This window comes from Wyeomyia smithii, chromosome 3 (assembly GCF_029784165.1).
Source record: "Wyeomyia smithii strain HCP4-BCI-WySm-NY-G18 chromosome 3, ASM2978416v1, whole genome shotgun sequence".
Classification (NCBI taxonomy): Eukaryota; Metazoa; Arthropoda; class Insecta; order Diptera; family Culicidae; genus Wyeomyia; species Wyeomyia smithii.
The window spans coordinates 213,095,514-213,120,898 of NC_073696.1; the positions used below are offsets into that span (position 1 = coordinate 213,095,514).

Consider the following 25,385-nt stretch of genomic DNA (forward strand, 5'->3'; position numbering starts at 1 on the left):
AAAAATCAAACCTTCATTTTTCCCAACAAATGTTTGCACACGGTAAACTTCTTCACTTCGTCCGACTGCGATGACTGCGAAGCGAGAATTTCAGAATATATGGCACGGCTATTCATCACCGGCCGCCGCTATCTGGCGAAGTCGAGTGTCAACGAAGCTGGGGAAGAGACGGGCAATGATTTTTCCTTTGGGAAAACTGTACATCCGTTGCCGGGGACAACGGTTGCCTCCAAGACGGCCAAATGAATGGAACCTTTACGTGCGCCACTGTGTCTGTGTGTATGCCAGCGCCAGCGGCACCAGCAGTCCAAGGCACAAAGTGAGCACACGTTCAGTCCGTCCGAACTCCCGGGACTACTTTATTATTTTATTATTTATTCATGCTCACTTTTCAGCTTAACTAATAATTCATTTCCTGGGTGAGTGTCGTTACTCGTTCCTTTCCTTCAACTCAGTTAGGCAAACTTTCAGCGCCAAACCAAACCGGTGTTGGACGGATGAATCTGCGTTACCCTCCGGCTGCCAACAAAGGCCGAATTAGTTGGAATTGTTCCATCTCACCTGAGAGCTATTTCCGGTTGTGCCACCACAATAGAGACGGAAAAATAGAGTTTTCCGAAATTTCGTTATTGTAGAATGTAAATAATAAATCAAGTTAATGAATCAATAAACAAAAAGATCAATTTATTATCCGTTTTAAATGTATAATTAAATGCTACTTGAATTACGGTTATCTTACCAATCCATCAAACACCAACAAACGTGATTAACTGCCAGAAATACGGCTCATAAAGCCAACAACCCGGTACGACCCTATTCACTATCGACATCCGCCCTAACAATTCTGTTTGATTTGTGCCTAATCATGGCCCCGCTGATGCCGCTCCGGTTCGCCGTGCAGCACGTCCCGGGTACCAGGAGTCGGCCAGCGACTACTCGCAGTAATGGCCCAAATTAATCAATCTAGCACCGTCGGATGGTTCGACCAGGTAGAATCGGGCCCGATATTTGCCGCCCACTTTGCGCGAATAGATTGTATCAATTTCCTTGACGGCCGCCTCCACGCTTTCCTTCCGCAGCAGAGTCACGGTGCAGCCACCGAATCCACCGCCGGTCATTCGTGTGCCCAGGACCCCCGGAGCGCCCTCCGTTGCCTCCACCAAGATGTCGACTTCATGGCACGAAACGTTGAAGTCGTCGCGCAACGATGTATGCGACTCGATCATTAATTTTCCCATCTTTGGTGGTGTTTTATATTGCCAGGTTTTTTTCCGCACGAAGACAGCCGGAACGCCGGCAATGGCAAAAGTTGCGATTTCCGGTTACAAATGGGACCCGATTTGTATTTGTTTTGCGCCCCAGCGTCCGTGTGCAGGCAGGTATAACGGCGGATGTGCATCGAGAAATTGCAGCCCGGTGTTCAGTTTCGGAGTGGCAGGTTTGTTTTTGTTACATTAATCCGTGACGACAGCGTGAAATGGGAAGAAATATATTTTAAAAACGTTAATAAATTCACACAAACGGGTTTAAATAGCGGAACTTTGAATAGCAAACAATTAGTACATTTATCTAATGGTTACTATGCATTAAATCATTTTGTGTACTGAAACTTCAGAAATCTAAATGTGTACTAGAAATTCAGTAATTTGTTTTACTTTACCGACATTCAACAATCTTCGCTTCGCGCTTCGATTGTTGAATATTTTTCGAGGTGGAACCTAGTTTTTCTCCGCCGAAAGTGAATTAACTTCAAAATAGAAAAAGCAATAAAAGAAATATATACATGGTTTTAGACGTATCACGTATGTATAAAAAATCACAAATCAAGACATAGGTTTGCCATTCGCTTCTACAGTTTACATCAGCAAAATGACTAGGTAAATTAAATCGTGAAAAAAACGGACAAAATCCAACGTCTTCGCTAACCTGCTCGAAATTTAACGTTTCTAGCACCAGTTTAAAGTACCGCGGCACTTCACAGTGCAATGACTGCCCTACACCGACCGCGCTCGCACTATCCCACCTTCCGTACGACCACCCATCCGGCGACAATCGGCAACTTACCTGCTCGAAATCGTTTTCCTTCAGAGCCTCGGCAGCGGCGACCGTGCGCTTGATCTCGGTGATGACGTGCCGGGCCCGTCGCGTCAGCTCCTCGCCGGCTCCTTTCAAGGCTGTGGTAAGTTTTTCGACCGCAGCAGACACGGCACAGCAACGACGGTACGCCACGGCATATCCGACCGGATGGTTTCGGGTATGAATATTCCGTCATCCGTGCACACCGCGCGGGTCGGGTTGCACACCGACAGCGAGGAAACGTAAGGTTGTTCCAGACCCCCGGATTAACGACGGATGTTGTGATTTTCCGGCGCGAACAGGTAGCGTGAGATATGGAAGAAATTAAAAGAAATGATATGTACATCATTAAAACTCTGCTAGCGCGGAAATGGCGACAGAAGAAGCTCTCGTATCGTACGAAAGTCAACACCACCATGAGAGGCTGTTGTGCACGAGGTACGAGCAACTTTGCGCACATAGGATTTTAATTAGGATTTGAAATGCGCTGTGGCATTTCTTTAGAATTTATTACTGTATGTGGAGCACGGTGAACTTATTAATTAATGAACAAAATTACACCTACGGGTTTCTCGTGCAGCGCTTAAGAATTGTAAACAAACCAGTTGACTATTCTAGGACTTGCAATCATGTGTTACTGTCATGTTGGATGATCACTCGGTGGCCATGATGCTGGATATGCAAAATTTGATGGCATGAAATCTCGTTTATTAAATTAAACAATATCAATAATACAGCAAGGTTTTCACCTAAACAGATAAATTTATTCAGGCTTCTATCGCTCATAACCCGCCAACGAAGCTTCTGGATTTTAGTTGTAGAAAATAACACAGTGCAACAAATGGTAACGTCTCTGCCAACCACGCTCGACGCCTGGGTTCGAATCCCACCGCCGACATAGGTGTCGAAGGTTGTGAGGTGGCGTGATCCACTCACAACCAACCCTACTGGTCTAGATTCAATCCTAGCCGACACCGGGAGATTTTCTGAGGCGAAAAATCTCTGGGATCACGCCTTCCATCGCATGAGGAAGTAAAGCCGTTGGCGCCGGTCCGTTAATAAACGGGTCGTGAGTTAGGGACCTGGGTGTGGAGTCGCCTCCCTGGGCGTCGGTAATTGGCCACAATAGTGGCGGAAATAGACCGACGAAAAATAAGCGAGAATAAAAAAAAACACAGTGCAACAAAAATTGACTTTTTTCTGCCTTGGTTGCTATATATAACATTTGTGTGTTTTGATGCAAAACCAAATTTCCCAGAGTTTGAACATATTTCAACTTTAAGGGCAACAATGGCGCCATTTTCAAATTTTAAGAAATCGGGAATTTTCGATGTTTTAAGACCAAATATCGTAATTCTAAGAGTTTATTCACATATAAGCATCTTCTTACCCATTTAAAAAAAAAACAGATCTTAAATCGGACAAAAACTCAGCTCAAAACGGTGATTCTACGAGACCGTTTTTGGCATGGTTTCAGTATATTTCACAAAGCAAAATAATATCGAGTTTGTCTGAGTATTAATGGTAATGCGCTAATATCTAAAAGTGGTAATCATATTATGTCTTATATTAAGTAAAAAAGTCTCAGGACTCGATTGGTAGGTATCTGATCCACGTGAAATGTCAGCAACATATCAATTTTGTACGAATTCCCCTACAATACTAAAATAGGTTCTTCTCGACATTAGATTACCTTATTTGAAATCTCTTTAATGTAATATCAAAAATGTACGCGGTACTTAAAGATACAATTACAATTTGTCTTCACATGATCCTCCCTCTTTTGCGGGAGGGGGTTTGCATTTTTGGCCAGGACCGGTCAAGACTTAAAAATCTTGCATAATCTAGGATACTGAATCATCGCGTCTACGATAGAGTAAATTACCATTAGAAATATATTGCTATCGAGAATAGAAGATAAGCTCAACAATATTTATTCGTGGTTGTGATTAATTTAAGCATTCCGCCAGAAGGAAGAAAGAGGATTTTGGGAAGTCCGAAAAAAGTTCACGTTTGAGAGCCAGTTCGCGAGAGCCGCAACAGCCTTTCTGAGGGACGATGTTTTGATGTTCTCCGATTGGGCTGAAATTTTCAGCGTTCGTTTGTCTATTCAAGGTAAGAAGTTTTGCCAAATTTCAATTTATTTCATTGAGGTTAAATGGGGTAATACGGCCCTTGAAAATGATATGTCCAAAAACGTCCAAATACTAAAAAGTGCAATAACTCCTGCTAGACTTGATGGATTTTTTTTTTTAATTTGTGGTATTAGTCTACACTAAGAGTACTTCAAAACGTATTATCACAATATATGGCAAAGAGGCAACATGACGAAAAAAATGCATTTTTCTTTTAAAAATTGTCAATTTTCAGGGTCATCCTACTCTTCTCAAAATCGCTAGAAAAAAATATCTGAATATGGCGTTTTGTAGAGCAACTCAAAAGCTTTAATGTCATATAAAAGCCAAGTGTGCTAAATGGGGTAAAACGGCCCTAGAAGGTTTTTTTCAAAAAACCGTCAAAATCACTAAAATCACTATAGTTCCTTCTAGATTTCTATTTCAAGCAGTAAATGGGGAGCTGACTATTGAAAATTGTACTAACTGGGGAAACAGTTATTAAGAAATTTACGAAAAATATAGTCCAGCAGGACTAAATAGATTTTACTGAAAATTTGGATTATCACTGTACCTTACCAGAACGGCATACTTTACCAGAAGATACGCCATTTGCGTTCCTTGAAGATTTTTTTTCGAAAAATGCCGTCAAAATCACCTTGCAGTATTAACTCGGGTTAGACTTGATAGATTTACTGAAAATTTAGATAATTACAATATCGCACGCTAGCCTGGGGGGCTAATGCGGTCTCGATCAACTAGATTAGTTGAGAGAATACGTTATCGATATTGTTTTCGGCACATTTTGCATGTTGTAGGATAAGTACAACGATACACCGTGCCCCAGTGCTGAGTCGAGAAAATTTCCAGCTCGAAAAGACCCTCGACCTGATCGGGAATCGAACCCGACATCACAACCGTGTGGGAGAGCTAGTCGACCGACATCGCTAACCACAGAACCACGGGGACCAGAATTACTCTGAGTTAATACGAACTTAAGGGCAAGACAAAAATGACAAATAGATTTACATAACGTAAAAAAAATATTTTTCTTGAAAAATACTTGGCGATTTTCGGTGTGCTATTTTCTCTACAGAAAAGGTTCAGAACCCGAAGTTAGCATTTCATAAACAACTACAGAGCTTTTATTCGGCATAATATCCAGATGCATCTTTTGGAAACTGGCTCAAGTTTTCCTTGACTTCAAGAAAAGCTTCAAACAAGGTAAAAGGTATTATGGACATGACGGTTGCGAAAATTAATATTTCCAACCGAGTTCCTAGTTATCCGTGGAGCAAATAAAATCGTTATTTGCACAATTCCCTGCATTCGAATATAAGTCACATGTCAAATGTGATGAAGATAGCAACTATATACCGTATAGTGGCCGCTTCAAACAACGTTATCGCTATATACATTAAATGATCACAGTATTGTTTTTTATTACTAAATATATCAACTTTATTGATTTGAAATAACAAAAAAAGAAAAATAGGTTTTGTTTTAAGTATAGTGATTAATCGTTTAAGTTCGGTTTGCTGTGACTGGTGATCTGGAGATTCGTATCGCGTAGCTTACTCTCACAGGACATAAAATCGGTGTCTGCGAATCAGCTCGTTGATTCGCGCTTAGCTTTTGTATCTGACGATTCATTATTTGATTAAAAAAATTATTCTTCGCGCGCGGGATTTAAAAATATCTGATCGTATTGCCTACCATGACGAATCTTGATCTTTCCTATCCCATCATACTAACACAAATACCCTTCCTGTGACATGTCGAACTAACAATCCTCTTCCTATTTTTCCCCAACGACTGTAAGAACGTGGCCGGCGCCGTTATTGATCTTTTTGAAGCGAGAGTTACCGAATTGTTGTACATTGAAAATGGTATAACATCCCAAAAACTATCTATGTGGTTCTCTGTGTAACTTCACTAGCTCAGGTCAATCACGGAAGTGCAACTACGATATGTACGGTCGTCAATGCTCATGCTCAAATCTAACCCGCGTTTTTGCAGTTTTGGTGTTTTTGACGGCATTTTTCGAAAAGAAAAATCTTCAAGGAACGTTTTACCCCAAATTGCGTATCTTTTGGTGAAGTAGGCAGTTCTGGTAAGGTACCGTGATAATCCAAATTTTTAGTTAAATCTTTTAAGTCTAGCAGGAACTATAGTGATTTTTGACGGTTTTTTGAAAACCCCTCTAAGGCCATTTTACACTTGGCTTATACGTGACATTAAAGCTCTTGAGTTGTTCTACAAAACGCCATATTCAGATGTTTTTTCTAGCGATGTAGAAAAGAGTAGGATGATCCTGAAAATTCTCAATTTTTAAAAGAAAAATGCGTTTTTTTCGTCAATTTACCTCTTTACCCTAAATTGTGACCATGCGTTTTAAAGTACTCTTAGTGTAGACTAATACCACAAATTTTAAGAAAAATCCATCAAGCCTAGCAGGAGTTATTGCACTTTTTAGTATTTAGACGATTTTGGACATATCATTTTCAAGAGCCGTTTTACCCCACTTAACCTCAATAAAAAAATTGAAATTTGGCAAAACTTCCTACCTTGAATAGACTAACAAACGCTGGAATTTTTAGCCCAATCGGGAAACATCAAAACAACATGCGGTTGCACCTCTCGCGAACTGGCTCTTAAGTTTTTTCGACATCGATTGGCGTGATTCTACTACCTTAACATTACAACTGTGAAGCGCCCTGTATTTAAGCAACTTAATCATTTTCAAATTATTTTGAGTGAAAACTTAATAACGCGGAGATCGAGAGGCTTTGCAAAAACATTTGTTTATCTATTTTGACAAAATTAAGATTACTATGAGAGACATTGCAGTACGGCTAATTGATGGTACGTGTTCTGAAACCTCTCCGTTAAATAGTTGGTTTTCAGGTGATTTAGTCAGAACAACTTTGGTGGAAACATGAGAGTTTCTCACGTGGGAGTGATGGACTAAGCAACGTTCTGATTTCATTTCTATCAATGTTTAGCTGATTTTTGCAGTTTTTACTAAGAGAAAATTTTTAATTGATGATGCAGGGTTGGTTGGTAGTAATTCTGTGTCCCAATTTGGTATCGTATAGTCAAGAAGACAAACGACTTATTTGGGATTGGAATCCCATACCTGATGTGAAGTTATGAGGTAACGTCCGAAGAAATAGTACCAAGCAATCGCAAGGGCTTCAAACTGACAAAGCAGGTGAACTGAAGTTTCAACTGCAAGGATGCAGAAGCGGCAGTTATCGCATGAGAAAATACCGACACTCTTTAGGTGGTAAAGAGCAGGACAGGGTCCGGTAAAACTACCGTGAAAAGACGTAGTTCGCCAAACTTTAGACCGGGAAGCCTCTTGGTTATAACAGAGTTGGGAGCAATAGACTATTTAGCTTGTCTGCAGCCCTGTACGTTGTTTCATTGATTGGCTATTTCAAGCTTGACGGCAAATTTGTAGAACCCAGAAATAGCTTAGGGCCAATGAATTGCTGCCCTGATCCTTGTCTTACGACGTAGCCTGCATTTTTATTGCCCTCGATACCACAGTATCCAGGTATACTCCGTTCTGTCGAGATAACTCCTGTAGTGTGGCACTGCACTCCCGAACTAATTTGGATTCATATTTTAAAGACTTTATTGGTCGAATCTCGCATGCCTGTAGTTACGTTTGAGACATATCTTGGTGTAGATGAGTATAGCGTACACTTCTGCTTGAACTCCGGAGCCAGTGTTGGATCCTATTTTCGAACCATCTGTATAAAAGCAGATGATGCCTGATGGAAGTGCAGGACTATCCCGAAAAATTCAAAAACCGGAAGAAGACTTACTGGTGAACTAAGAGAACACCTAGTTAAATCCCGGTCTTCCTATTCAATCGATATACGCACACCCGACGATTTGGATATTGCTGACGTGATCTTGAATGCAGGATCACTGATACCTAAACGTTCGGCTGTCCTCTGAAAGAGAGGTTTGTGTGTCGTAACGTGCCCTGGTTGAACGAAATGCTCATTGACCACCGCCGTGAGGCTAAAAGCACATCCAACTAAAATGAGTACAGAGCGACACTCACCAAATATAATGCTGAGCAACGCAAGGCAGGAAGAATTTATAGGATTAAACTCTGCGAGGGCGTCCAAACGATGTCCATAGACCACACCACTCCGATGTCTTACCGTCACACCTAGGAAATCGCTGAAGGTTCTGTTCATAGGACGCACTTCCCTGGGTCCACATGTATAACCGGACAACTAACGTCTGAGCAACAGAGTCTGAGGACAAGGCGTACAGCGACCAACGACTTAATTCTGCTCTTTCAAATGTTTTCCACGAAAGCTTCAATCAATTGGGCATCAAGCTCCTTTGAACTTATGAAATCTCTAGGACTAGATGGCGTTCTACCCATCTTCATACAAAAAACAGATGGGACCATAATGCTGAGCTGATACATCTTTACCGCGCAAGCTTCACCTTGAGTTACATTCCAGCTAGCTGGTGGAAAGTCAAGATGATTTTCATACGAAAGGTAGGAAGAAATATTCACTTTTGGCTATTGGGAATTTTGAAGAGACTGCCATTAACAGGCAGCTAGCCAAGTTCGGGATTGCGGATCGTCTCGTACAAGAGTAAACAAATACTTTTTCCGATCGGTATTGCCTCCGTTATCGTAAGAGTCGCGATCCGTTCGTCCTGATACGTTCCGGAACTGACGCAAATGTTCGAGGCGACCAGTGAATCATTGGCAATCGAAAAATAGTTAACCTCCAAAGTGAGCACGTGTTTGAGGCAGCTGATTGGAATTGCTTCCTTTAGCGTTGGCAGTAAACTAAGTATGAATCGCGAATCGACTCGTACAAGAGTGAACCAGTGCTGTTACCGATCGAAGTTGCAAGTCCCGATCGATACGGATACGTTCCGGAACAGAAAAACTGCAGTGATCCGGACAATCAGTCACGTAAGCGAGTGCGTGTGACAGAGCTCTGGTTGAAGAGCTACATCGGCGGGACCTATTCAGCCAGCTAGCCATACGTGGCGGGCAGAGCCTCGGAATGACGGCCGTGTAATCCGGCGATGGACAGTATCGACAGGAACGAACCGTAAGTTATATATTGCTTGTCAGATGCTGCCAAAGTGAGTTGTCCAGGGTATAGAGTATGTGTGGTTATTTTGTGCTTTTTTACCGAGGCAATAGGTGGCTAGCCATGCTGCTGACTCTGCTTAATCAAGAAGCAGCAGCGAAACTTGTAACACACGTCACAACGATTAAACAAACCATCCTCGCTTAAAAATGGTTGTAATCAATAGGCTTCTAAAGAAATATAAAAATTGGGACATTTTTAATGGAATCTCTCCTTATATTTCAAATTTTGGTTTTCGTTATATTTCCTGATTTATTTCTTATTCTGAATTATATTATTTTAATACATTAAGTTATTTGATATAACTCCATGCGGTGAATGATTTTAGTAAGGAGTGGGCACGTCTAGCGCTGTAGTGCTTCTCCTCATGAGCATCGAGTAAATTTTATGTTTCAAGTGTATAACTTTTCTCATTGCATTACATTAATATAAAACATACATAAATTTTCCTGCTGCAAGGAAATGGCAATCGAAATCTTCTAGATGATCTTATATTTTATAATACTCATTGTCAAGCCGGGTTATACGATAAATCTCCAAGTCTTAAAAATTTTCTACCACATGTGAAGTAGATGCGTCGGTGAGTTTGAATAATTACATATTGATTGCCGAACTAAATGATTTCAAGAAAGTGAATGATTTGAGAAAGAAACGGCCACGTTCGAGCAAACACTTTAATGTTGTTTCTCATAGCCACGGAATATACGATACATGATCTACAAGTTTGTCCAGGATTGCTAAGCTCTGTCGTATATAAGAAAAAAGTTTATATCATAACGCCTTTTTTGCGGCCAAATCCCAAACTTAGTTAAGTTTTAAAATGAGTCCCAATTTTTTTGACGTAGAATACGTCTCACGGCAACAATTACAGGGACCCAATTTCAACACAGGGATCCAATTTCAAAACCGAAAACATCGAGAGCGTCACAAAAATTGTCCAATTTCAAACGTTTTAAACCCAGTCAGTTTCCAACCGGTTTCTGTCATTTTTGCAGCAATCGATTGGAAAATCATTTAAGCACCCGTCCAAATGCAGAAAATTGTAATCTGATTGTACAAACTATTGTAATATTGAAATTTGTTGAACATTGTCGAAACGTAAATGTCGATTTTTGATTGGTCGCTTGCTGCCTTTCCCAAAATAGGACGACAGAATGGAGTACCTAGTTAGCCGGGAATGCACTCTTTGTGCTATATAAGAGACTGTTTCTCCTCAAGCAAATCAGTTTACTCACAGCAGGCAGCAGCAGCGGACATCAACACCGATGGCAGTAGGCGAAGGCAGCGTGGATCAGCAGCGGGCAACAGCGGCGGTGGTAGTGGTAAGCTGCAGTCCTACCTCTTTCAGTTCGGCTCCCCTTCGATCTGAGTTGGACCCCACCAGCGGTAATCCGATTCAAATATCGTTGGGCAAAAAAACAACCCGAAACTGAAAGAGACTCGCACCGCCCCGTGGATTGAGAAGCCACCATCATCCGGCGTATGTATATACAGGGTGTATGCACATAACGTGTGTGAATATTTGAAGCGTGTGTCCCTAATAAATAAGGTGTGTGGCTTGCTTTAAAGCGTGTGTATGTTTATGGCATATATGCATGTCTGTAGCGCGTGTGTGCATGTTGCATGTTGGGTGCGTGTGGCTTGCTATATAGCGTGCGTGGTTTGCTATATAGCGTGTGAATGTCTAGCGTGTCTGTGCATGTCTATAGAGCGTGTGGCTAGAGTGCGTGGCTTGCTATATAGCGTGCGTGGCTAGCAGTATAGCGGTTGAAATTTTCATATAAACACTACCCGTCATAAGTTTGGAATCGCTTTACTGAGTATTGCAACACCCAGTTAGAATATTGCAACACCCCGAAAAGTTTAGCATCACTCAAAATGGGCAAATTTCTGTAACTCTATCTTTCGATTCTGGAAACCTAGATAGTTGCGGTCTTCAGCAAAGTTGCTCAGGAGGTCAAGGGCTTGTGATTGGCAAACAGTATGGTGCGTAATTCAGCCGCAACGCCGCGTTAGTGTACATTTAGTTTCGAGCGTTTCAAATTCAGTTTAGTTCAATAATCCTATAATTTAAAGAGATGCGATTTTCAGCAAAGTTACTCGAAAGATCAAGAGCTTCTGTCTGGCTAACAGTTTAGTTCGAAATTTTTCTTCAACGTGCTGCTAGTATGCATAAAGTTTTAAGTGTTTTACTCTATCCTAAACTCGGTTTAGATAATTGCAATATTCAGTAACACAGTAACACAGTAACACTTTTTTATTTACGCGATTCTATAAGCACTGAATGTTTACACATGACGAAGTTTAACCAATTTGAGTGTTGACAGTTTGATCACTTCACATAATACGTAAGCTTGTGTGTGTTTATTATAAAGAAATGCTTTCATTTGAGGAGGTTGCAACATGTAGCATGTGTTGGTATGTTTACAGTTTGATCACAAACATTCACAATCCGTTTTACAGTGGGGAAGATTGACGATATCGCGACTAAATTGATTACCTCGGCTGCAAACAGTTGCAGTAGACATGCCTCTAATTCGATGTTGAAGGATTTGAACACCACAGAGAGCATTTCGTATTACACTGAATTGTAATGAAAATAGAATCGATGGAATAGTTTGGAACACACATGCGGCGTTATACTGTGTTTCGATATGCTTGACCAGAACTGGTGGCACAAGCCGAACACCGCAACTTTGTGGGTAGTAATGATCACGTCGAAGTCTAAATATGAAAACCTGCATGCACCCTAGCGCCGCATAGCGGGGTAATTCAGTATTAAATTGTCTACCATGTAGAAACCTTTAGCCTTCTAAACAAGTTTGCTGAACACCGCAACTTTCTGGCAGGTCGGAATCGTGAGATTAGTTAAGTTCTAAATACGACTCATTGTGTGCCCACTAGCGACACATAGCGGTAAAATTTCACACTGAATTGGCCACCATACAGTAGCCTTTGACCTTCGGAACAAGTTTGCTGAAAACCGCAACTTTCTAGGTTGTCAAAAACACGAGATATCCGCCTATTCCAGGTGATGCTAAACTTTTCGGGAGGCGTTGCAATATTCAAACTGGGTGTTGCAATACTCAGTAAAGCGATTCCAAACTTATGACGGGTAGTGTAATTGCTAATAAATCACCTCATGTAGAATTTGATTATCACTGTGAATCATTCAAAACTAAATCAAAATTTGCCATGTTAAAAAAATATTCACTTGTCAATAAATGGCATTGACAAACAGAATTAACCTCAAAGTTTATCTGAAGAATTAACCCCAATACAGTGTATTCCCAAACCTATTCCAAGAAATACATTGGCATAAGACAGGCTGTCGTATTCTACGTTACCTCTGCGGTCGTGTCTTATAAACAACCTCTTCAACTTTTTTTTTATTTATTTCGTCAATTAGATTATAATGTTTCACTGATGCGCATTATTCCTAATACTTTGGACCATTTTAATTTTATTTCTGAACATTGTTGTCGCGATCACTTCGCTGTAGTAGTTATCATGCCATTGACTGGACTACTTTTCGCACAGTTTGTGCTGCATGTTCGTCATAAAAAAGATTTCGTGTACTAAGATTTGCTAATCCTGGAAAAGTAATTGGCTTTATGAAGTACATTCTACCCGACTGGGATCAATATAGTACGTATAGAAATGGGGATTTACTACAAAAATACTAATTAATGCAAAATACAAAAATACTAATTAATGCGTTGGTAAAAAAATTACTTCTGCAAGTAAAAAAAACTAATATTTAAACTTTATGATACGAACCTTTTTTATAGTATTTCACTTATGTTATCACAAAACAATGATTTTGTACATTCTGGAGGTAAATCAGGATCTAAGATTGAACCTTCTCACGCACCTACTCTGCAGACTTCAATCAGTTCAGCTTTTTTTAAGTTCTGATTTTTAAATGGGTACCAGCTTCCTAGAAATCATTCAAATAATATCTAGCGTTTGAACGCACATATTTTAAACACCAAAGTCTTGATGGATTATATAAAGTTCTGGTCTAAGGGAGACCTTACTCTGGAAAGTCGGAAAAAAAAATTTTGAGATTTTTTCCAAACGTTTAGGTTGTAAGGTGAAGTGTTCGGGTATTTTGGTTACTGATTGAGATATATTTGAAGATGTATTTTATGTGCCGTGGGTGCAGATACAATGAGTATTACGCTACTAGCAGCGTTTTTCTCGAAACCATGTTTTTTTTTCAACTGGTGGTGGGTTTTTTTCAGTATCTACTGAACCGATTTTGCTGAATTATTTTAGCATGTAGAAATGGATTATCTAACCTGTTAAATAGCCGTTTGTCGAATTTTGAGTTTTCAAGTTATTTGTGATTGCTAAATAGATTTTGACGTTGACTAACGTCTTTATCGAAGTTAGGCACCTGAATTTGAAAATCCAATAATTCAACCAGGGAAAAGTGGTCAGGTTTTGAACGCTTATTTTGCAGTCATCTATAATCAGGTTTTCGAGGTTTTGGCATCAATCGATCAGAAATTCTTTTACGGTTAAATTTATGTAACAAAAACAAACTATTGTTCGAGATACACTATTGAAAAATTGGTAATCAATATCGATTGTCTAAATCATACCGCGCAGCCAATCACTACCTCTCTTCCCAAGCACAGTCGACACTAACGGATACAATCGATCTGACTTTGTTGTTATTGTTGTTGTCACTTTCTGTTTCCGATGTTTATTTGCGTTCCTTGTCAATCCATTCTCTATGTAGCTTCTACTTCTTTCTAATTAACTGACGAAGCCTTGGTATAAAACGTACTGTTCGAACGTTTCACCCCATCAGTTTCATTACTAAACCGTACCGATTACATACGGACGCTAGGTGTTAGCAGCCGAAAGGAGGAAAGACAAAATAATACCGGTCATCTCGTGCCGGTTTCACCCGCAATGATGGTGGCTGTTAGTAGTACATGGCTACTGCAAAATACTAAAATGGCTGGAATTCTGTACGGACTAACCAGAAAACAAGAATATAATCGGCAACTAGCACCTTTTGGTGCCTCGAAATTTTTTTACAGAAGCGGCTAATTGAATTTTCTGTTTTACAAAATGCTGCTGCTAGCGGAAAAAACCTTGCAAATATGCATCTTTTGTTGGTGTTAATTTTACGATAGCGGCCGGCGCCCCATTATTTGATTCCAAAACCGCACCAGTGACATGCGGACGCCAGGTGTTAGCAGCTGAAATGAGGAAAGACAAAATAGTACCGGTCATCTCGTGCCGGTTTCATCCGTAATGCTGGTGGCTAACCAGTAAACAAGAATAATTGGCAACTGGCACCTTTTGGTGCCTCGAAGTTTTGTTATAGAAGCGTTGCAATTCCCTCTACTATTTGTTTTAATGGAATATAAGAATACGGTTGTCAACGTCATGCGGTCGTGTCTTGAATACCACCCTCCTACTATTATTTAAAAAAAAAATTAATTTATTTTACGAACTAATTTCATGTTTGGTCATATGACTTACGTGTTAAGTTTAGTAGAGCGGGCAATATATGTAGTTTGCCAGAATGCGAAAATGAACGGGAATAGAAGGTGGGACTTTTTAGACTTAGATTTAGTTTTTTTTGGAATTTTCAAAAACGGCTATGTAAAAAGTTAGATAATCTATAATTACATGCTAAAACAAAATTTCGGCCAAATCGGTTCTGTAGATGCTGAGAAAAATTTACCACCAGTTAGGTACTGATTTAGAGAGAGCATCCACGTTCCCAGCTGCCATCAGCGTAATACTCATTATATTTGCAACCACGATATGCAAAATACATCTTCATATATATCTCAATGAATTGCCAAAATACCCGAACATTTCATTTTGCTCTGAATATTCGAAAAAATATCACGAAAATTCATCATTTTTCGACCTTCCAGAGTAGAGTCCCCCCTTAAGTTATTACTCTGTAATTCTTGGACGTACTTGGACATAATTTGTTCAAAAGTCTTTGAAAAATATTTTTCACAATATTATCACTCTATCAAATTGCATAGAATATTTTAAAACTTATTTTTTAAATCATGAAAAATTTTAAAAAACTTTTTTTTTCATATCTCACTAACTAGAAATTTTTATTCATTATGGAGCAAAACGGATTACTACATTCACTTACCGCTCAGGTCCTTCTCGGTGGCATCCCGATAGCTCTTCAGTCCCATCAACTGCAAAGCCTGCTGGCACTGTTTACGTCGAACCGGATACTCGCTGGAGGCCAATTCATGTTTAACGCTAGAGTTACAAATTAGCACCGCAAGTCCAGCGGCATCGAATGGAATTTGTTCGATAGATAGGTTCCTGTATTGGAGGACAAAGTGAGAAAAAAGATCCAATTTATACACTGTAAACATAAATTAAATCACCCAAGACACAAGTATACGTATCGAAGCTGTAGAGAATTCTCCTTATCACCACCACCCGGTCGCATTAACTAATCTACATATTGTGCAAGTAATTCTACCACCGATAATATATTATTCATCAAATGCTGCAACAGTACATGTCCAGTGCCTGCGCCTTACTGTTATGGGACTAAAGGACCATGTTAGATTATCCTTGCGCATAATGAATTAAAGTGTCTCGGAAGTGGAACGCTCTTCAATGTGTGACATCGTATGCCGGTACCGGAGCTCGTTTGCTCTCCGGTTGAATAGTGCACTAGAGCCGTACGATATTGTCAAAACATAACAATCACCCGACGCTGATGTTTCTGCTGGTTCTCCTGCTGTACGGTAAGATTAGGCGCCCCTACAAGAGCGATCTCGTAGCAGACCCTCGCATCGTACCCTGACGTAATGAAAAGCACGCAGTCAGATACAAAAACAAAGAACTAATCCTTGCCTCGCAGCAAGGTTGTCTGTCACACACAGCACTATTGCCCCTGCTGAACATCTAAGGATAATGAGCAAGGATTTGCACTATCGTCGTTGTAGGAAACGAGATCCGAACGAGAACTACGCTCCTGTAATAATCGCCGTTTGACAACTTGGTACATACGTACTATTCGCAACTTATCCACACAACAGCAACAACCACAACAACAACAATAACGGAAAGATTGTCGCACAAGCATCAGCGCTCCCGGAACCCAGGGCTACACCTATTAATCACCAGCACCACTGACTGGAAGCTCCTGGAGCCACACCGAACAACACTGCTCACGTGAGCGTTGTTTGTTAGTCAACAAAGTGGAGGTTTGAGTGATAATACTGTACGAAATATGCATTTTGCTCACTTACTTGAACAGCTGAATTAGGGTGGATGGCCAAAACCACCAAAATAGAAGATTTTATGCCATTCTCAGTGTTATGTTAAAATAGTTTTTGATTTTATTGATCAGTATTTCGCGAAATTGTCTTGCATTTAAATAATGAATTTGGAAAGTGTTGCAAATAGGCACATTTGTAAAGTTTTTAGCAGATACGTTGAGACTTGAGATAGTTCACTTATTTAAACCTTTCGTTTGCATCATGAAGCAATAAAAACTAGCTGGGCCACAAAAAATGTTTTTTTTCAGATTATCGATTTAAACATCTACTGGTGTTAAAAATCAATTAAAAGGCGATTTATTTAGTTTTGTTGCAACCCAACCAAACTTAAACATGGACTTTGACTTAGACTTGGACTTGGATTTGGACTTGGACTTGGACTTGGATTTGGACTTGGACTCGGACTTGGACTCGGACTTGGACTTGGACTTGGACTTGGACTTGGACTTGGACTTGGACTTGGACTTGGACTTGGACTTGGACTTGGACTTGGACTTGGATTTGGACTTGGACTTGGACTTGGACTTGGACTTGGACTTGGACTTGGACTTGGACTTGGACTTGGACTTGGACTTGGACTTGGACTTGGACTTGGACTTGGACTTGGACTTGGACTTGGACTTGGACTTGGACTTGGACTTGGACTTGGACTTGGACTTGGACTTGGACTTGGACTTGGACTTGGACTTGGACTTGGACTTGGACTTGGACTTGGACTTGGACTTGGACTTGGACTTGGACTTGGACTTGGACTTGGACTTGGACTTGGACTTGGACTTGGACTTGGACTTGGACTTGGACTTGGACTTGGACTTGGACTTGGACTTGGACTTGGACTTGGACTTGGACTTGGACTTGGACTTGGACTTGGACTTGGACTTGGACTTGGACTTGGACTTGGACTTGGACTTGGACTTGGACTTGGACTTGGACTTGGACTTGGACTTGGACTTGGACTTGGACTTGGACTTGGACTTGGACTTGGACTTGGACTTGAGCCTGCCCTTAGTCTGAGTTTTAATCTGGGTCATTTTGCTGGTTTGGTTTGGTCTTTATACCTTTAAAGAGGGAAGCAGCGAGATTGGGATTTGTCATTAACTCTGTCAAAACGAAGGTAGATGGCAGGGAGCGTGAGAGTTCCCGTGGTGTTGGTGCTAAGGTGTTGATAGATGGAGAACAATTTGAAGTGGTTGACGAATTCGTTTATCTTGGTACGCTTGTGACATGTGACAACGATACGTAAGCCTTCTACGGACTACATAACCAGCTAAAATCCCGTAGTTTGCAAACTCGCACAAAATTAGCGCTGTATAGGACGCTGATACTCCCGGTGGCCCTTTACGGACATGAAGCATGGACGCTGAAGGAAGCTGATCGACGAGTGCTCGGAGTTTTTGAGCGTAAAGCTCTGCGATCGATACTTGGCGGTGAACTGGAAGATGGATTGTGACGCAGACGCATGAATCACGAGTTGTACCAGGTATAAAAAAATGCTGATATAGTGAAGGTAATACAGCGGGGCAGGCTCCAGTAGGCTGGACATGTAGCCAGAATGCCTGACGAGAGAGCCGCCAAAACTATCTTCAGTAGAGAACCAGGAAGAAGCCGTCGACTCCGTTGTAGGCCTCGCACGCGGTGGATGTGCGCGGTGGAAGAAGATGCACGATCTGCTGGTGTACGAGGAGACTGGAGAACGGCCCAAAACAGAAGAAGCTGGACATCTCTAATTCGTTCGGCCCTAGACCGGTGAACGGTCCGTTAGCCAACAAAGTAAAGTAAGTAAGGGAGTCTTGGATTTTCCTGAGTCTGTAGTCTTGAGACGCGAGTCTTCCGCCTCGAGTCTAGAATCTTGATTCTTCAGTCTTGTGTCTTGAAACTTGAGCCTTGAATCATGAGATTTGATTCTTTAATCTGAACTCTAAGGTCTTCAGTTTCAATAAAATGATAAAAATGTTACAACAATTGTAAATCATAAAATCATAAATATGAATCAACCTTATCCTAATATTTTAATAATTAGTTAATCAATGTCCAGTTGGAAAATCTCCAATCTAGAACCACCCCAAAACACGCCCAATAAACTATTGTCGGTGTCGGTACGACTCGGAAGAAACTGCTGCCTTGATGGCTCCTTTGGTGCTAATCTTCGAAGACACAGCCAGTGTGTGGAAACGTATAACCTAGCACCTACCTCAACCGAGGAAAACAAAGAAACTTCCATACATTAAATCCCCGTTACTGGAGGAGAAGCAATTTTCCGGGCTGCTTTTGTTTTCGTTGTTGTCGGGAAATTATAAACATGACTCGTGGCAAGGTTCGGTGCCTGTCAGACGGATGGATTAGAAGATAATTTACTCGTAAGAGCGGATGCCCCATGCAGCTGGAGGTTTAAAACACTTCGACTAAACTCGTTCCGAAAGGGGGTACGACCAGCGTGAAACCATGTGACAAATTGCTTACTTGTTTAGTTCACGAGCTGGCAATTCGCGTACAGCTCTTTGTCCAATGATTCGGATGTCAAATCAAGGCTGTCAGCGGAAGCAGTGTGAATAGGGTAAAATCTTGATTATTGTTGTATGAGGTAATCATCGTAACTTTATTCCATGCATGGCATCATTTTGCCATGTCTTTTCATATTTGTAAGAAGATTTACGTGTCCTAACTCGACATTTAAGGTACATGGTCAGTTCGCTGTAAAGTATTTAAAATATAGTCTCTAATCATAGTTATATGCATCAAACGGTTGCCTTGTGTTTGAGTTAAATAGTGATTTCGAACAACTCTTGTAGGATATCACTGATGCAGTTGATTGCTTTTAATTACGAGAAAACAGTAATCCTATGTCAATCGTCAGTAAACATTGATTTTATATCAAATGACGATTTATTCAAACCTAATCTCAATCACTGAAATTCAATCAACTCTAGCAATGCAAAATTGTATTTGGTCTTTGAGCAAACCTTCGAAGCGAACGTTTGTTTGCCAGTCATAATCATTCACTCGATGTATCCTCACACACTTACTTACCGGCAGTCAATCAATAGAGCCCGATCCTTTTGTCCGCAAACCGAGATGAGCTGGTCCATGATTCCGCACGGCATGTTGGCAAAGGTGTGCTCCGCCTTCTGGCAGACTAGAGCCTTCTCGCTTGGCCTGTGAGAGATGAGGAAAACACAACGCACGGAAGTGAAGGCATTTCAAAGCGTCCAGTTTGAACAATGACGTTGCATTTAAAATTACTTCTCAATTTTCCGCGCTGTTAGCTGCTCCAAAAATGTTGCGGTCGCTACCTCCAGTGCCGCACTGCTCGATAAACCACCACCAACTGGAACGTTCGAATTTATGACCGCGTTGAAGCCTGGAATCGCCTGACCGAAGTGAAACATCACGCCCTTGACGTAATTGAGCCATCTGTAGAAGAGTATATTGAGTGGGAATCGATTTATTTAAAACGCTTATTTTTTGCAATTTTTATTAAAAGAAATCAAATTTTTTAAAAATGAGCTTCTTACGATAATTATTTTTAATTTTTCCTTAAACCCTTCTGATTTTATAATTGGCGTTCTCATCTAGGTTAGATGTAATACATTTGTATATGCTGGAAAAAATAAGTTTGAAACTCCCCCCATATGCAAATTTTGCTCATAGTCTAATTTGGGACATAGAGAATTTTTTTGACCAAAAGCCCTAAAATAATGTTCAAACAACAAACTGTCAATCGATTTCGATAAAATTTTGCCCGCGCTACTTGCAATGAAATAATGAGCTTAGAGAACAGTTATCTACAAACCCTTCGCCCGACCTGCAAAACAATGAAACATAGAACCAAACGGTCATATCAGGTATCTCACGCTCGCCATAATTTTCCACTGACCAGCAGCTGGAGCACATGCTTTCACTTAGGTACGCATCAGTAAAGCGTCAGTGATGTAAAATAACATGGAACGGTACGAGTAAGTAACCCGCTTCAAATCTCTTATCTTCGAAGTCCACTCGATGCACTTCAATGTTCAAGCGTCGTGTCATGGGGTATTTTCATGCTGGCCAAAGTGTACACACTGCTCGAATAAAATTAATCAATTTTCGGACCATACCGAAAACATGTACGTGTATATGCGTTATGCACAGATCCCACAGCGTCGTTCAAATTAGTAAACACACAAGAACAAACTGCATGCATTCCCAACTCATTTTCCCACCTTTGCTCTTTTTCATTCCATCGCGGATTGGCCAGCCAGCCAGCCAACCAGTAGTGGACCAAAATTTCCATGAATTATGAACACGTTTGCACATTCATTATGCAAAATTTTCCGCGAGTTTTGATGTCGTATTATTTAATTTTAATACATGAATATGAAAACGAAGCTTCAGAGGCCTGACTACCAAAGGGTGCCTGTGTGTATGTTTGCGATGTTCTGTGCAGCTGTAATATCATTCCGCTGGGTCCGTGCACAATATGCAAGCCGGAATCAGGCCGGCGTTGTTCGCGGTGAAGCACACCGTATGCGTCCAGCCAGACTGGCCCTAGCAGGGATGCCAAATTATGTGGGTGTTAAGAGCAACAAAAAAGCCACCGGTCCACAATCGAACTCCACCGACGAACAAATTTTTCAGACACAAATCGGAAGCTTTTTGTGTGCCCGATAAGTTATTGTGTAGTTCAGGATTGTTCAATTTTACACCATTCATATGTAACATTTTTATGCCGAATAAAATTGCTGCCCTCGATTCATGATCACCAGCCAGCCGTGAAAGCGCACTATCTCTCTGTTGCTCGGTTACGCAGCTCGAACACTGGCAGGAATTATCCACTGATGCAGTGACCAGCATTTTCGCAGGACTCTGCCACTTGTCCTACGCATCGAAACCAGAAGCGCATGTGACGTAACGGCTCAGCGTCGATCGGCCAGCCGTGCGCGGAGGTAATCAAAACAGAACGAATTTGCTGAGTGTTATCTCGGAAAACTGTGCACATACAGGAGCGTGCGATGTGGAAAATTTATCCACATTTTGCCGCTTTAATGATGAACTATAATAACGGAGATAGGCGCTCATAAAAGGCGAGTGACTGGTTAGCCTTTTAAAACTGTCTTTGAACTTCGGCTCTATGTTTTTTATTTTCTGTGCCCTGAAAGTTGGTCACCATGTTATTACTGACATCCATTCGCGACTTGTTGTCTATTGAAAAGCTTAAAACTGGTGTGTGTGAGAGAGAGATTTTCCGAAGCATACTTGTGAAAAATAAGCAACTGTCATGATATTTTGTTTAGGACTCTCAGTTTTACCAACCTGAACTGTGAATATATTATTGCTGTCACTAGTTTTAAGTTTAAACCATTCAATATCAGGGCACAAAAACGAATTTATCTCGGAACCATGTAAATAAAATGAAAATGTGTTCAAACCCTGTAATTGAATAAATTGAGTGCTCGAAAAAATGTCCTCTTTTTCACTCTTAAGAAAAAACAGCGACAAACATAATCCGTCTTGGTTTTGATGAAGTTCTAAACTTTTCACCAAATTTTAAACATAAAGTTGGTTAGCCTGTGCGGCCATTTCGTTCCATCATCGCTAAATTTCTGTCGCATCCCCCGTCTTCGCCAACTTTTGTTTACCAATTGCTGGGGTTCTCACAAATGCAACAATCTAACACGTATCTTGTCGTGTTGCGGCGTTGTTAAATTGGCTTGATGTCATTCGAAAATATTGTTGAAGGTTGCTGGAAAACAGCTGTAGGTAGAGTATCCAATTCACCGTCAACACAAAACAGCATGAAAAAGAAATGAATCACGCTCGAAAAAATTTCATGTCAAATTTTAAATTTTAATTAGAGGCAAAAACTCATTCTTACTGCATAAACTAATTACCATGGAACGGGGTGAAATATAAGATTATTTGGTCCCTAGATAAGTTATGTCGCTGGCGTCGCTGGATATTTACAGGTTATGTATAGAGTTGATCTGCTTGGGAACGTAACGTCAAACGTCGTTACACTGAACGGAATCGTCGTGTCCTTATTAGAGAATTTATTATTCAGAAGAATCAGACGGGTGAAATTAAAAAGTTATTTGAAATACTCGATGCACTAATAATTCACATTAAATAATATGATTCGCTATGCACACTTGTAAAAAAATATCATCAATGAAAAATTTTGCATATATATTTTCAGTGATAGTTGTCGATAATTTCCAACATGAATTCAAGCGCATCAACCCATTCCCGGCGGGTGATACCGTATGGCATCACCTGACATCTGAACTTGGAGTACAACTTAACAATTAAACTTTTAACATTAAACTTTTTTCGAGGTAAAATCTGATTACTCTCCGCCGGGAATGGGTTAGGGAAATTATATATAAACACGAACTATTTTACGATTCAGTTTCACTTTTGATGTGCTCATCCATAATCTTTCCCATAGTTAATAACAATCATTTTAACTGTTTAGTGTTACTCATTTTTCGATTTAGTACTAACGTAAGAACTGTATTAATCACATACAAAACGCAACGCGCTAATAAGTGTTGGGTCCACTTATTGTTCATACAAACGTAAGTTTCGGTCCCCGTGTGGACCATCTACTGGACAATGCCCAACTGATGACATATAGAAAATTGCACAGCTTCATACTGGTACAGTACACGTCGGAAAGGGGGGTGGTGTTAAATTATCTTCTGTTTCGTCAATTGGAATAAGGAAGAAGTTATTGGGGCATCATCTTCGTTCATCAGTGGCTTTCCAGCAGTCCCGATAAACATAGATTCCCAAGCGTTCACATAAGAAGGTTTTCTGACACATTTTTTCAGTTTTGCGTTATCCCAGTCTATCACCTGGTTGTTCTCCTTAGAATGGACGGCCATGCTGGATTCGTTGGGTCTATCGTTGTCAACAGCGTTTTTATGTTCTTTTAATCGGACTTCAAATTTCCTGCGGGTTTGGCCAACTGGTTGCAGGGCAACTTTTACATGGGATCTCATAGATGCCCTCGAAATTTTATCTTTTAAAGAACATAAGAGGTCCTTCAGCGTATGGTTACTCTTATACGCTGTCCGAAATCCATGCTGCTTCAGATCGTTTTGAATTGTGTTGGTCAGTTTTGGAAAGAACGGTAAACTTATTCTTTCAATCTCCTCCTTCTCTGGTTCTAATGTTGTAGCGTATCGTCGATGTCTTTTCCTCTCTTTTTTCCAGAGTATTTTGTTCACGAACTCTTCATCTCAACCATTTGAATCGGCCGCTCAATGGATCTTCTTCCTTTCTGCTTCGAAATCCTCTTTCTCCATCGGTATGCTGTATAACGATTCGATGTGCCATCGAATAAAACGCGGCTTGTTTTTGGGAGCCGTAGTGATTAGAGTCACATGTGATGTACCGGTCGGTTGACGTCGGTTTTCGGTAAATGCTGAACTTTACGGAATTTTCCTTGTTCCTGGTAATAGTTAAGTCCAGGAAAGGGAGTTTTCCTTCCGACTCTTTCTCCAGCGTGAACTTTATTGAACTATGTTTGGAGTTCAACAACTGAAGTGTTTGTGCTAGATATCGTTCTTTCACATTGGCAAAAATATCGTCAACATACCTCCAAACACGAGGGAAAAGTTTCTCTTTTTCTAGATCCTCTTCAAAATCGCTCATGAAGCTCTCTCAAGTTAAGTTTCTCCCATCAAATGGGCTACTTTTTGCCGTGTTCTGTTAGCCTCCTCGATCAAGTTGTTGAGAGGATCTTTTGGTTTGCCGTTTTTGAATTGATTCTTCTGGTATGGATTTGATAATGTCTAAAACTCTGGCTTCATAATCCTTCTTGTCCATAAGTACCACGGCGTTGCCCTTATCAGCACGGGAATAAACTACATCACGATCTCTTAATTGTCGTAGCACGCTATCAGTATTCGGAACTGATGGTTTGGAATATTTTCTCTTATTTGATGCTTTCACAATAGAACGCGTAACATCATGGCGAAGGGCAGATTTAGACGGAAAATTATTGTACTGAATGACACTTTCAATATTGTTCACAATATCTGCTACAGGGGCACACTTGGGGGAAACGGCAAAATTCAACCTCTTAATAAAAAGATCGTGTTCAACTGTAGTCAATTGAGCAGACGAAAGATTCACCACGAAACGTTTGTAAGAGCAATAAGTGTTGGATCCGTTAGCGCGTCGCGTTTTTATGTGTTTAGTGCTACCCTTATTTGTTTGAACTGCGCAAGCAAAGGGTGATAATTAGTTCTAAAATGATGTACAATCGTTAAAAGCTAAAGTCAAGCAATGATAACACATTTATATGCGAGCAATTTGGTTCAGTGTAGTCTACTTTTTCTTTTGGCAGTTTTTGCCCATAACAAGGCTCAAAATAGAGGTAGGTCTACTAGATCATGATTCTCAAAGCAGTTTTCAAGTCGAATCGCGACAAATCGACTCTAGTGCTTGAGATCTTTAGTGCAACATGATTTGCCTCGAATACAATGGGCACACTAGCGACATTACTTATCTAGGGACTAAATAATCTTATGGTGAAATTGATCAATTTTCATAACATTTTTCAATTAACTAGCTTCGAGTACATTTTTCCCGAAATAGTATAATTTTGAAACAAGTACTGGTATGTGCTGCAGTAAACCTCTATGGCTGTTGGTGCAATTTCTATCGTCTACTTCATAAAATAAATTCGATAATTTTATAAGGTACTATGACGTAAATTGGGGTGAAATTGATCACCATTGAAATCCATACATTCTTTTGGCAAT

The 25,385-nt window shown here is 40.5% G+C and overlaps 1 protein-coding gene across 3 annotated transcripts in view; it reads right to left on the reverse strand.

Annotated features, from left to right (window-relative positions):
* Nucleotides 1–659: 659 nt before the first annotated feature.
* LOC129726600 (galactokinase-like) overlaps nt 660–25,385 on the reverse strand; it is a 148,392-nt gene continuing 123,666 nt past the window's right edge. For all 3 annotated transcript variants that reach the window (XM_055683504.1, XM_055683506.1, XM_055683505.1), the window contains exons 4-8: nt 19,876–20,046; nt 19,663–19,788; nt 15,483–15,664; nt 2,065–2,174; nt 660–1,238 (exon numbers count right to left, since the gene is read on the reverse strand). In XM_055683504.1, coding sequence (XP_055539479.1) covers nt 933–1,238; nt 2,065–2,174; nt 15,483–15,664; nt 19,663–19,788; nt 19,876–20,046 — 895 coding nt within the window. In that variant the 3' untranslated portion in view covers nt 660–932. The remainder of the gene's footprint in view (nt 1,239–2,064; nt 2,175–15,482; nt 15,665–19,662; nt 19,789–19,875; nt 20,047–25,385) is intronic.